This window comes from Hypomesus transpacificus, chromosome 10 (genome assembly GCF_021917145.1).
Source record: "Hypomesus transpacificus isolate Combined female chromosome 10, fHypTra1, whole genome shotgun sequence".
Classification (NCBI taxonomy): Eukaryota; Metazoa; Chordata; class Actinopteri; order Osmeriformes; family Osmeridae; genus Hypomesus; species Hypomesus transpacificus.
In genome coordinates this window covers 13,716,901-13,727,272 of record NC_061069.1, presented here as the reverse complement: position 1 = coordinate 13,727,272, position 10,372 = coordinate 13,716,901, and the positions used below count along the sequence as shown (strand labels likewise).

Sequence of the window (10,372 nt, the reverse complement as noted above, 5' to 3'; positions counted from 1 at the left end):
ACATATAGAAAGTATATACCATATATAACCATATATATATGGTTTTATCAATGGCTTCATACCACAGTTATTACTCAGACAATCACACTTCGAGGTCGTTAAAACCCGTTGAATAAGAATAAATTATGTAGGGTTAGATTTGACGGAAAAAAAAATTCGCTTTCTCTTTCTCCGAAATGCAGTTTTCTACCAGTTTGCCTCCGCTTAAACTCACCTTTTCCGATCGGCAACAGAAAACCCAAGCATAGGCCTATTATATAGAAATGTATAAAGCCTAAAAACTGACCCATTAGGAAGGATAATTATTATTTAGTTATAGCCTACTACTATTCCCCTAAAACGCATGTGTATGCTTGTATTGCCCCGCCTCTCATGTTGACCTTAGAATAAACGACCTATCACGTTTAAGTCGTCACTTGTTTCCCAGCTGAAAATATTACAGAGGTTTAAGGCGGACAGACAGCCTATTGAAAACGAAAGTATGGGAACAGTTAAGGCCAGATGAACTGTGTTAAACATTTTGAGATTGAAAATATGATTCTAACAGTTATATCCGTAGTTTGCCAAGCGATGTTTTTTTCACCTTTGGTCAATTCTCATTTGTTCAAATAAAATTAAATGTATTTGTATAGACCTTTTTACACGCAAGCAAGAGACGGTTGGTGTTCCCGTTCCAGATTCAGTTCAAGATTGTTCTGGTAGAACATACATGAGTTAAGAGTAGATGAGCTCATTAATAAGGCTATTGGATCTAGCGGGCAACATCCATCTACTTTTGACCTCAAATCAAGTTATAAAAAAAATATATATATTGACTTGCCAACGCACCACACACTCCCAAACAGTAGGTGGGGGCAAACTCGTCTCCCACTCTTAATGATGGCAGCAATCTGCCGTTAAACTGGAAAGAAGAAGTGATTTACTAGGAAGTCACTGACCAGATTTGTGTTGGTTACCTGTCATACTGAGATTGGCAAACAGACCAGGTACACTAGACCAGGTAGCCCTGGACAACTATAGCCGTCTCCAAGGTTACTGTCAACAGCAGGAGAGAGAGAGAGAGAGAGAGAGAGAGAGAGAGAGAGAGAGAGAGAGAGACAGGGGTTCTGTCACTACTCACCTCCTGTTGAAGCCACAGTGGGGCATGGCTGTCTAGGGTGGCCTAACACGGTAGGGTTAGGTGTCTGTGGGTAAGTGTGTGTGTCTGTGTGAGCCACTGTATTTGTGTGTATGTGGGTCACTGTGTGTGTGTGTGTATATGTGTGTGTGTGTGTGAGTTGGTCTAAATCTGTCACTCTCAGAGGTGTTGCCATGGAGTACGAAGCTGCCCTCGCTTCAAGATGGCGGGCAGGAAAGGATGTCATGCTCTGCGCAGGGGAGCAGCCAAGAGGAGATCTGGACTCAGGCAGGAGCAGGCCAGCACCTTGCTCTGGAAGGCCGGGGGTCCTGAGGTACAAGAGGGAGACTACAATACCCAGCATCCCATGCTCCCTCCCGTCTCAGGTAAACTACATTACCCAGCATCCCCTCCTCCCTCCAGCAAACTACATTACCCAGCATCCCCTGCACCTGAGATGTGGTTACTCTGACCAGTATGTCCACAGCGTCCAGAGCGTCTGGTGGTGTGTGAGGCCTGCGGGGAGGAGGCCCAGCCCCCCCTGGACTTGATGGGCCTGGAGCAGCCTCAGGTGAGGCTGGTGGAGGTGAAGTGAGGCTGGTGGAGGGCAGGTGAGGCTTGATAAGGTCCATGATAAAAATGATCACTGTGTACCCTGTTTTTCATTCATCTCCTATCTATTTTATCCCTCCCCCCCCTCCCTCTCTCTCTCCCTCTCTCCCTCTCTCCCTCTCTCCCTCTCTCCCTCTCTCCCTCTCTCTCTCTCTCTCTCTCTCTCTCTCTCTCTCTCTCTCTCTCTCTCTCTCTCTCTCCCTCCCTCCCCCTCCCTCTCCCCCCCCCCCCCCTGTCTCCAGCTCTTCTGCTGCTCCCAGCACCAGCAGCTGTGTGAGATGCTAACTCATGAGAGACTCCCATCTCTGAGGACAGCAACCCGGGAGACCACACCCCCGGCGGACAGCCAGCCAACCAGGGAGGAGGAGGCGGAGCTACAGGCCCAAGAGAGGGAGGCGCATAGGTGGGAGTGGCCTAGCATGGGGAGGTCAAACAGGGGGCCACACTAGCGTGTTCGGTTGATGCTGGGTGCTGGGTAGCACCTGAGGTTCTGAAGGAAACTAAACAAAAACCACACACAATTATGAATTTAAATATCACCCTGCTCCAGATATGAATATGTCCCAGCGCTGTGGTTCACATCTGTTGTTGGACTTGGGCCTGGTTGTCATATTAACTTGTTTTTGATGTCATGTGCTCTCTATTTCCACACAGGAAGCAGGAAGTGGATCGAGAACTTCTCTTCCAGGACAACTCCCATTTACCTGTAGACACCAGTGAGCACACACACACCACACTACACGTTGTGTGTTTGTAGGCATGTGTGTTTTGTTTCTCACAAAATGTGTGTAATTGCCTGTGTGTATACATGTGTGTGTATACATGTGTGTGTGTGTGTGTGTGTGTGTGTACGTGTGTGTCATTGTGACAGCCTGCTTACCTGTGTCCCAGGTGCTCCTCATTCCAGGACCCTCAGCTACCTGCTGTCCAGGTCTGCCCCCAGGTCTGCCCCTAGGACTACAGCCCCTGCTCCTGGTCTGGACCCTGCTCCTGGTCTGGGCCCTGCTCCTGGTCTGGACCCTGGGCCTGGTCTGGACCCTGGTCCTGGTCTGGACCAGCAGAACTCCCAGTTCGGCCTCTCCTACCCTGGTGGTCTTCAGGTGCTGCAGTCTACACTCCTCTTTCTTTCAGAGTCAGGACGTGTATGTATATTTATATGTGTGTGTGTGTGTATATATACAGTATATAGTGTGTATCATGGTGTGTGTGTATATATATATGTGTGTGTGTGTGTATATATACAGTATATAGTGTGTATCATGGTGTGTGTATATATACAGTATATAGTGTGTATCATAGTGTGTATCATGGTGTGTGTGTATATATACAGTATATAGTGTGTATCATGGTGTGTGTGTATATATACAGTATATAGTGTGTATCATGCTGTGTGTGTATATATATATGTGTGTGTGTGTATATATACAGTATATAGTGTGTATCATGGTGTGTGTATATATATATATATATGTGTGTGTGTGTATATATCCAGTATATAGTGTGTATCATGGTGTGTGTGTATATCCAGTATATAGTGTGTATCATGGTGTGTGTATATATACAGTATATAGTGTGTATCATGCTGTGTGTATATATATACGTGTGTGTATCATGCTGTGTGTGCAGGTTGGGGCAGTGGTGATGCAGAGGTCTTACTCCAGGGGGGGGCTGTTCCTCACAGCTTTCCCTGACGGCTCCGCCCAGATCCTGTATCCCTCTCTTCTCACAGCCTGTCAGGGAGGGGTCAAAGGGTGAAGGTGTGTGTGTGTATGGATGTGTGTGTGAAGGTGTGTATGGATGTGTGTGTATATGAGTGTGTGAGTGTCACTCTTGATAGCCGTATCCGTCCTTATCACCACGGCAACGGCAGCTACCCCTCCGGCCTGCTTGCCCTGATCCTACTGGTCGACGGAGTACGGAGGGTGTGCGTAGTCTACGATGACCACACCCCCAACCAGCAGCCAATCAGGGCCCTGTTCCACTCTGACGGCAGAGCCACTTGTTACCACAGTAACGGCAGTGTCTGGTAGGTGATTGGTTGTCCGTCCAATCGATAGAACAGGAAGAGGTGCCTAGACGATTTCCTGACGAAGATTGTGGTATCTGCTGTGTGTGTACCTGTGTGTGTACCTGTGTACTTGTGTGTGTGTGTGTGTGTATGTGTGTGTGTGCGTGTGCGTGTGCGTGTATCAGGCTGAGCCTGGGCATGACTGGAGGTGAGTGTGTGAGTGAGACAGGCTCCAGACTCAGGCGCTGGTCATGGGGGCCCCCGGGGCCCGCCCCCCCTGTCTCCATGAGGCCCCTGTTCCTGTCCCTCAACCCCAGCCTGGGGCTCCGTGTGCTGGGCAACAAACAGCTCTGCCTCCGCTTCCTGTCTGGGGGCTGCCAGGCGACGCTTCGCCTTGGGGGGCAGGTCAGCCTGGACCCAGCTCACACACACACCACTACGAACCAGTAGCGAACCGTGACTCGTAAACCCTGGCCCTCTGACCTAAATGACTCGTCGGGAAAAAAACACAAGATACTGCGCGCACAGCATTAAGGCCTACATGAAATAGTGTTAGTCATTAGGCACTATTTGAGCCAGCCCTTGAGGCACTATTCACGTAATTGTGCACAATGATGTTGCGTTGGTACCTACAGATTGACCGGTCCTTCTGCAAAACACTATAACATAAAGTTAGCGATAACAAGGCCCACCCATTTAGAGGGAAGATATGATTGGTCAATTTTACTGTCAATGGAAATGAGTCTTTCATTGAATTTCTATCAAGCGGCCCTCTGTAAAATTCATAGCTTGACCACCAATCACAGAGCTAGCTGCATAGCATTTTCCTCCCAACAACGGAGGCAGCAAAATTCTGATAGGGTGACAAAACAGGATTTTTTCATTTAACTCTTCACATTACAACATAAACTGAATAGGGCAGGATTGAAGGGTTTATTTCAGAAACATTGTCAATTTATGGATTGATATTGTAAATGTAAATTCAAATTTATGAATTTACATTTACATTTAGCAGACGCTTTTATCCAAAGCGACTTCCAAGAGAGAGCTTTACAAAGTGCATAGGTCACTGATAATAACCACAAGATAGCCCCAAAGCATTGTGGGTAGCCAAAACAAAAAGCACACATTGTGAACCACCAAAAAATAAGTGCCAAAGGCAAGAACCATAAGAGCATGTAGTTAAGCAAGTTACAATTAAACAACATGAATCTCAAAATGCAAGTGTACCCGTAGAAAAAGAAAGCAACAGTAAAATAAAAATAAGATTAACTAAAATAGAATATTTCGCAGCGGAAATACAATTAAAACAGATTACTTTAAAAACATATATTTTTTGAATACATTAGGTCCTCTCTGAGGGCCTAGAAGGCCCTGACAGTTCCCCACTGCTACAAACATACAGCCTTTGAGTTTGACTTTGAAACATATCAAGCCTTTATGCTTATGGCCATACCTCCAGCTTCCAGAGCCTAGGGGGGCGGGGCCTCCACACAGCCCACCCACATCCAGGGAGGAGCTTCTCCTATTGGCCGGGAGGGTTGGGGTCCATCTGGGTCTGAGGCGTCTTCAGCGGTGCCTGCAGACCCCCTTCAGCCCCCGGCCCCGCTGGGTCCCCAGTCTCAGGACCCTGGTACACAGGCTCCTGGAGAGAAGCTGCACTCTGAGTCAGGGAGACAGGGCCTTCATCCACACCTGCCTACAGGACCTCCTCTGAGCGTGTGAGAGGGTGAGCGTGTGTGTGAGAGTGTGTGTGTTTCATAGAAGTAGAAGACACTCTTCACCTGTAGCAACAGAATCTAAAAAGTAACAAAATATGAGAATGATGGTGAAACACAGGTTTACACAATTACTAACAAACTACTACTACTTTATCACTAATATGGATCTGTCTCCTTGCATTTGTTAGTTCGTCACAGCCGTTGACTTAGTTTTGAACAAGTCAAACCAAAGTTTTCCACCAATGGGCCTTGAAATTGTCATATTCATGAAACTATGTACATTAATAAAGTAACCCCAGAGAGTGGTACAGTGCTAACCTTCACCAGAGTCTCAATGTTCATGACTGAAGGAGCAACAGAAGGCTCAGACCAGAACACAATGACATCAAAGCTTTGCTGCTCTCAGAGACTGAGGGATTAACCAATCTGGCCTAATCCTCTTTGAACATCTCAGATGATGGAGGCTTCACATGGCCTGCCCTGGGCAAGGACCAGGATCCGGAGGCTAAACTAGCCTTTCTAATACAATCCGTGGAGCTGAAGTAGAAGTCTGAACAGATGGCTGCTAGCTAGGATACTAACTAATGCTAGATACTGAGCTTGCTAGCCTTCTCACCTAGCTAAGCAAATTATGAAGTTAGTCTTCTCACCGAGCTAGCCAACTGATGAAGCTAGCCTTTACTACTGATGTAGTGCTACTTACTGCTACTTTATCTGCTGATGTCACCAACCATCGAAATAGCTAGCCTACTGATGTTAACATGAGGTTTAGACCTAACAGCTCAACAGGAAAAACAAGAGTAACTTTATAAACATAAACAACAACTTTTTAGATTTACTCCTTTTTATTAATCGTTTTAAACCATCACTTCAAGCTACTCAAAACAAATATAAAAATCACAATAAATTCAGTAATGAAATTAGAACAGGATTTTTAGATTTAGACTTATCAGATGATGCAGGACAAGGCTCTATATGATGAGGATTAAGGTTAAATTAAGACAAGGAACAGTTCAACTAGACACAGTGGCTCTGTGGGGTGAGAACATGGATCAGCTGAGACGGTGGCAGTCTCAGAAGGAACCAACCTCCGTCTCAACATCAGTCTGGCCCCGTTCCAAACACAACCCTGGGCCCTATACCCCGCGTCCTTCTGGGGGTCTGAGGAATGTCCTCCGACCAGGACGAGTATACAGGGTGTAGTGGAGTTTGGGGGTTTGGAACGGGGTCCTGTGTTTATTGCAACTGGATGAACAATCTGCAGTGGTAGAATAGAACGACAAGATGGCTGCCGCGGTTGCCAAGCACCCTGGTCCGGGTGAGGGGCGTGGCATCTCTAAGGGGCGTGGCGAGGAGTGATGAGGGCATCCAGTCTGGGCCAGCAGTCTTCCTGCCTTCAGCTCAGACCTTCATAAACATCACCTCACTGCCCTGCAAGACACACACACACCTCACACCTGGGGAGGGAAGGAGACCCCTCTCGGGAGGAGGGGGAAAGAGAGAAAATCAGATGTAAATTAGATTACAAGTCTAGTCCAATATGCTTGTTCTAGGTAAACTCTCTCAAAAGATGGAGGGGGAATGAGAGAGTAGAAGGAGAGGGGGGGGAAGTAGAGAGGAGTAGATAAGAGGAGCGGCGGAGGAGGAATGAGAGAGCAGAAGGAGAGGGGGGGAAGTAGAGAGGAGTAGATAAGAGGAGGGGAGGACATACATGGAGGGGTGTCGGGCTGGCCCCGGGAGAGGAGGATGGGGTTAGGAGCGGGGGGGTGCCAGCGTATCCATAGGAACGTTCATCTTCATCTCGTTCTCCAGGATCTGGACCAGCTGTTGCATGGAGGGCAGGTGACCAGAGTCCAGTTTGGACCACACCGGCACGTCTGCACACACACACACACACACACACAGTGAGGACACTTCCTCCAGTAATGACAGGGCGTATCAGACAGGAAGTAGAACATGACCCCAACCCTAGCAGACAGGAAGTGGATCATGGAAGGCATCATGGCAGGTTCCTACCATTCAGGGTGATCTCAAACGCCCCCGTGGACATGCACTGGTTCTCTATCAGGTTACTGAGGAAGAACACCATCATACAGGCATAGATCTGAAACACAAGGACCACAAGGTAGTGAATACCATTTCAAACACAGGCATATTTGTAAACGCTGTGGTTTCATGGCTGAGCTCCACTGACCAGGCCTAAAGTGAGCACGCTCAGTCCAGAGCAACTGGCTGGAATGTGGAGCCTCAATGTTAATGCCTACAAACAGCAGCAACACTGGAGGGTGTGTGTGTATTTAAGTGTGTGTGTGTGTGTAAGAGAGAGAGCTGGGACTCCTAAGCCCTAATGTACTGGTACCCTTGCCCACACTCAGCTGCTGTTACCATGGACACCTACATAGACAGCCAAGGGACAAGGGTGTTAATGACATCCCAAGGGTAACAACTATGTGTATCTTCCTGCCCCAGCCAGGCCTGTTGCCCCTCACCTTGTTCTCCTGGCCCCAGACCCAGGCCTGTTGCCCCTCACCTTGTTCTCCTGGCCCCAGACACAGGCCTGTTGCCCCTCACCTTGTTCTCCTGGCCCCAGACACAGGCCTGTTGCCCCTCACCTTGTTCTCCTGGCCCCAGACCCAGACAGCGGGGGCCTGCATGCCCAGCAGGGTGAAGGGGTCCTTTCCCACCAGGATCAGGCCAATCACAGCCAGTTTGAACACAGACAGGAAGGAAGCGACGTGTCTGGAGGGGGAGAGTGGGACGGCTGTTAACATGTCCAGACCAGCTGACCACTTCAATAAGCAGTTCAGTAACTTTCTATAAGAGGATGTGGCCTCCAGTGTTTGAGGTGGACTGTTGCTGTATGAAATACAGTCAGTACCGAAAACCCTCCCAGCTGGAATACACACACACACACAAGGGAGGAGCAGGGGAGAGTGTGTGTGTGTGTGTGTGTGTGTGAGACTATACTGATACGGGGTGTTGTTAGGAAGGTAGTTCTCACCTGTAGAGGGGGAGAGGAAGGTAGTTCTCTCCTTCGATACGGATGTCTGGGTAGCGCTGGTACAGGGCCTGCGTATACTCCTCAAACACCCGCTTGTACCCTCAGGAGATGCTGCAGGAGGCAGGGGACAGGAGGCAAGAGACAGGAGGCAAGAGACAGGAGGCACAAGGCAAGTCAGTGGAGCAGCGGACGAGAACTTTCTCACACACACCTGAAATACACTCACACACACCCCCAGTCCTCAGGGGCAAGGCTAGATTCCACAGTTGGTCACAAACAACCCCAAACACACATAGCCACCTGGTAGCTCCACAGGCCTCCAGGTTACACTAGTGACGTTTCCTTTCAGCAAGAAGGCATGGGGCAACAGTCCTGTCACGCACACTGAGCGGTCTGAACAGAGGTTTAATGACAATAAAACAAAACAAAATAGGCTCTCGCGGGATTGACCCTGGACACATCAGTACACCCACCTAGGTCAGATAATCCCATTCCATGGTTATGAGTGCTACATGGTAATCCAACCGTTCAACCAGCATGGCAAACAAATCGGGATTAGTTATCCAATTGACAGGGGAAGTAGCACGAGCATCACGTCTTCAACCCTTCACCTACAAACGTTATTCAATTACAAAGATATGCCATTAGGCGTTCTCGCAACCGAGAATGATGTTTAACAAGCGCCACTATAGCACCGGAAAGGGCCAGGATGTTTAGCTACTTCATTTGAATGTCTACTCACGTTTGCTTCATAACTAAGCTAATGGCGTCTTCAATTCCGGTAAAGCAATTTGATTGGTAAATAATTCAACAAACAGCAAAATCACTGAATCTTGATGGACGTTCTACATAAATCCAAGATCAAATCAAGTGTTTACTTATATCACAAGATAATGTAATTTCAAGGCTCCTCTTCATGCGTACGGAGCGACATAACATGTAATTCTGTCGTACGCTACTTTGGAACCTTTGGTTTAAATTCTCAGGGGCCAGCCAGGCGGGGCGCATTGTTTTAAACTGATTTAACAATCTATTCAACAGTAAATGGCTACATGGTTTAGGAAGGGTGCATACTCTGTGAATCTATGCTCCTGAAAATAAAATCCGATACAAATTCAGCAAATGCTCAAATTCGTCTGAAGCAGGACGCTTCTCCGTCAGAGCTACTCTATAGATACAAAACGAGCTAACCAAAATAGCTTCTAGCTAGGTTAGCTAAACTACACGCTAAAAGCACGGCGTTTCTCTGAGAGAGTTTACTCACCAAATTTGGAATTTAAGTAGCGGGCCTGTTGCAAACTGCATCTTCATTTTCTTGACACCGCTGTGATCAGCTGACGCGGCGCAGTACAGTGAGAAAACCCCCAGAAAGAGGAGCGACATGGGTAACCAGCTCTTCGCCATTCTGCCTCGATTGCTCGCTCGCCTCCCCCACTAACTGAGCTCTGGCGGTTGTACTGCTCGCATATGAAATCATTGGCCGAGAGGAGGAGCCAAAGTCGCATGAAGTCGACTAACCATGGATATTAAATACACCTTACCTCAACCGACCATGTGGTTAAGTGGAATATGAACGTTTATTAAATTATAATGCACCTGAACTATACTGCACCTGAACTATACAGTCTGATCACAATAGAAAAGTTTGTGTTTTAGTTTATTCTTCACAATAAAAAGGTAAGTTAACAGTGATGGCATTTCTGGTGGAAAACAAGTCTCAAACTCAACATTGCAAAAAAAAAAAAAAGAAGCCAATTCCTGGCCCAAATAAGTCCACTGCAAACATTTATCATATTCCCATGTAAGCCTGCATGTAAACCAGAAGATACTATTTTAAAAGAAATTCCTGGATACAAATTATGCATCATGACAGTTTGTATGTCAGTATGTCACAAACAAACCGTGATTGATTC

General features: G+C 47.4%; 2 protein-coding genes across 7 annotated transcripts; one reads left to right on the top strand and one right to left on the bottom strand.

The window, feature by feature from the left end:
* Nucleotides 1–909: 909 nt before the first annotated feature.
* On the top strand, nucleotides 910–6,759 carry LOC124472936 (glutamate-rich protein 6). 6 transcript variants are annotated; one of them, XM_047028103.1, is made up of 10 exons: nucleotides 910–1,170; nucleotides 1,302–1,503; nucleotides 1,605–1,688; nucleotides 1,972–2,132; nucleotides 2,384–2,445; nucleotides 2,621–2,871; nucleotides 3,356–3,438; nucleotides 3,600–3,755; nucleotides 3,923–4,142; nucleotides 5,200–6,759. In XM_047028103.1, the coding sequence occupies exons 2-10, from the start codon at nucleotides 1,312–1,314 to the stop codon at nucleotides 5,452–5,454; spliced, it is 1,464 nt and encodes a 487-aa protein (XP_046884059.1). In that variant the 5' UTR covers nucleotides 910–1,170; nucleotides 1,302–1,311; the 3' UTR covers nucleotides 5,455–6,759. The 6 variants fall into 6 exon arrangements, with proteins under 6 accessions (XP_046884059.1, XP_046884061.1, XP_046884058.1 ...); XM_047028105.1 differs by having other exon boundaries at nucleotides 1,594–1,688; XM_047028102.1 differs by having other exon boundaries at nucleotides 910–1,190.
* Nucleotides 6,285–9,924, bottom strand: selenot1a (selenoprotein T, 1a). The gene is made up of 6 exons (XM_047028106.1): nucleotides 9,724–9,924; nucleotides 8,460–8,570; nucleotides 8,071–8,197; nucleotides 7,475–7,562; nucleotides 7,170–7,335; nucleotides 6,285–6,915 (listed from the first exon to the last, which is right to left on the bottom strand). Exons 1-5 carry the CDS (start codon nucleotides 9,861–9,863, stop codon nucleotides 7,211–7,213), a joined length of 591 nt encoding a protein of 196 aa, XP_046884062.1. The 5' UTR covers nucleotides 9,864–9,924; the 3' UTR covers nucleotides 6,285–6,915; nucleotides 7,170–7,210.
* Between the last annotated feature and the right edge of the window lie 448 nt (nucleotides 9,925–10,372).

Excerpts from the sequence above, each read along its gene's own strand:
- LOC124472936 (XM_047028099.1), top strand. The coding sequence starts at position 1,231 with ATGTGGGTCACTGTGTGTGTGTGTGTATATGTGTGTGTGTGTGTGAGT. Across the intron at positions 2,872-3,355 it reads TTCTTTCAGAGTCAGGACGT|GTTGGGGCAGTGGTGATGCA; the intron begins GTATGTATATTT and ends CTGTGTGTGCAG. Across the intron at positions 3,756-3,922 it reads CACAGTAACGGCAGTGTCTG|GCTGAGCCTGGGCATGACTG; the intron begins GTAGGTGATTGG and ends TGCGTGTATCAG.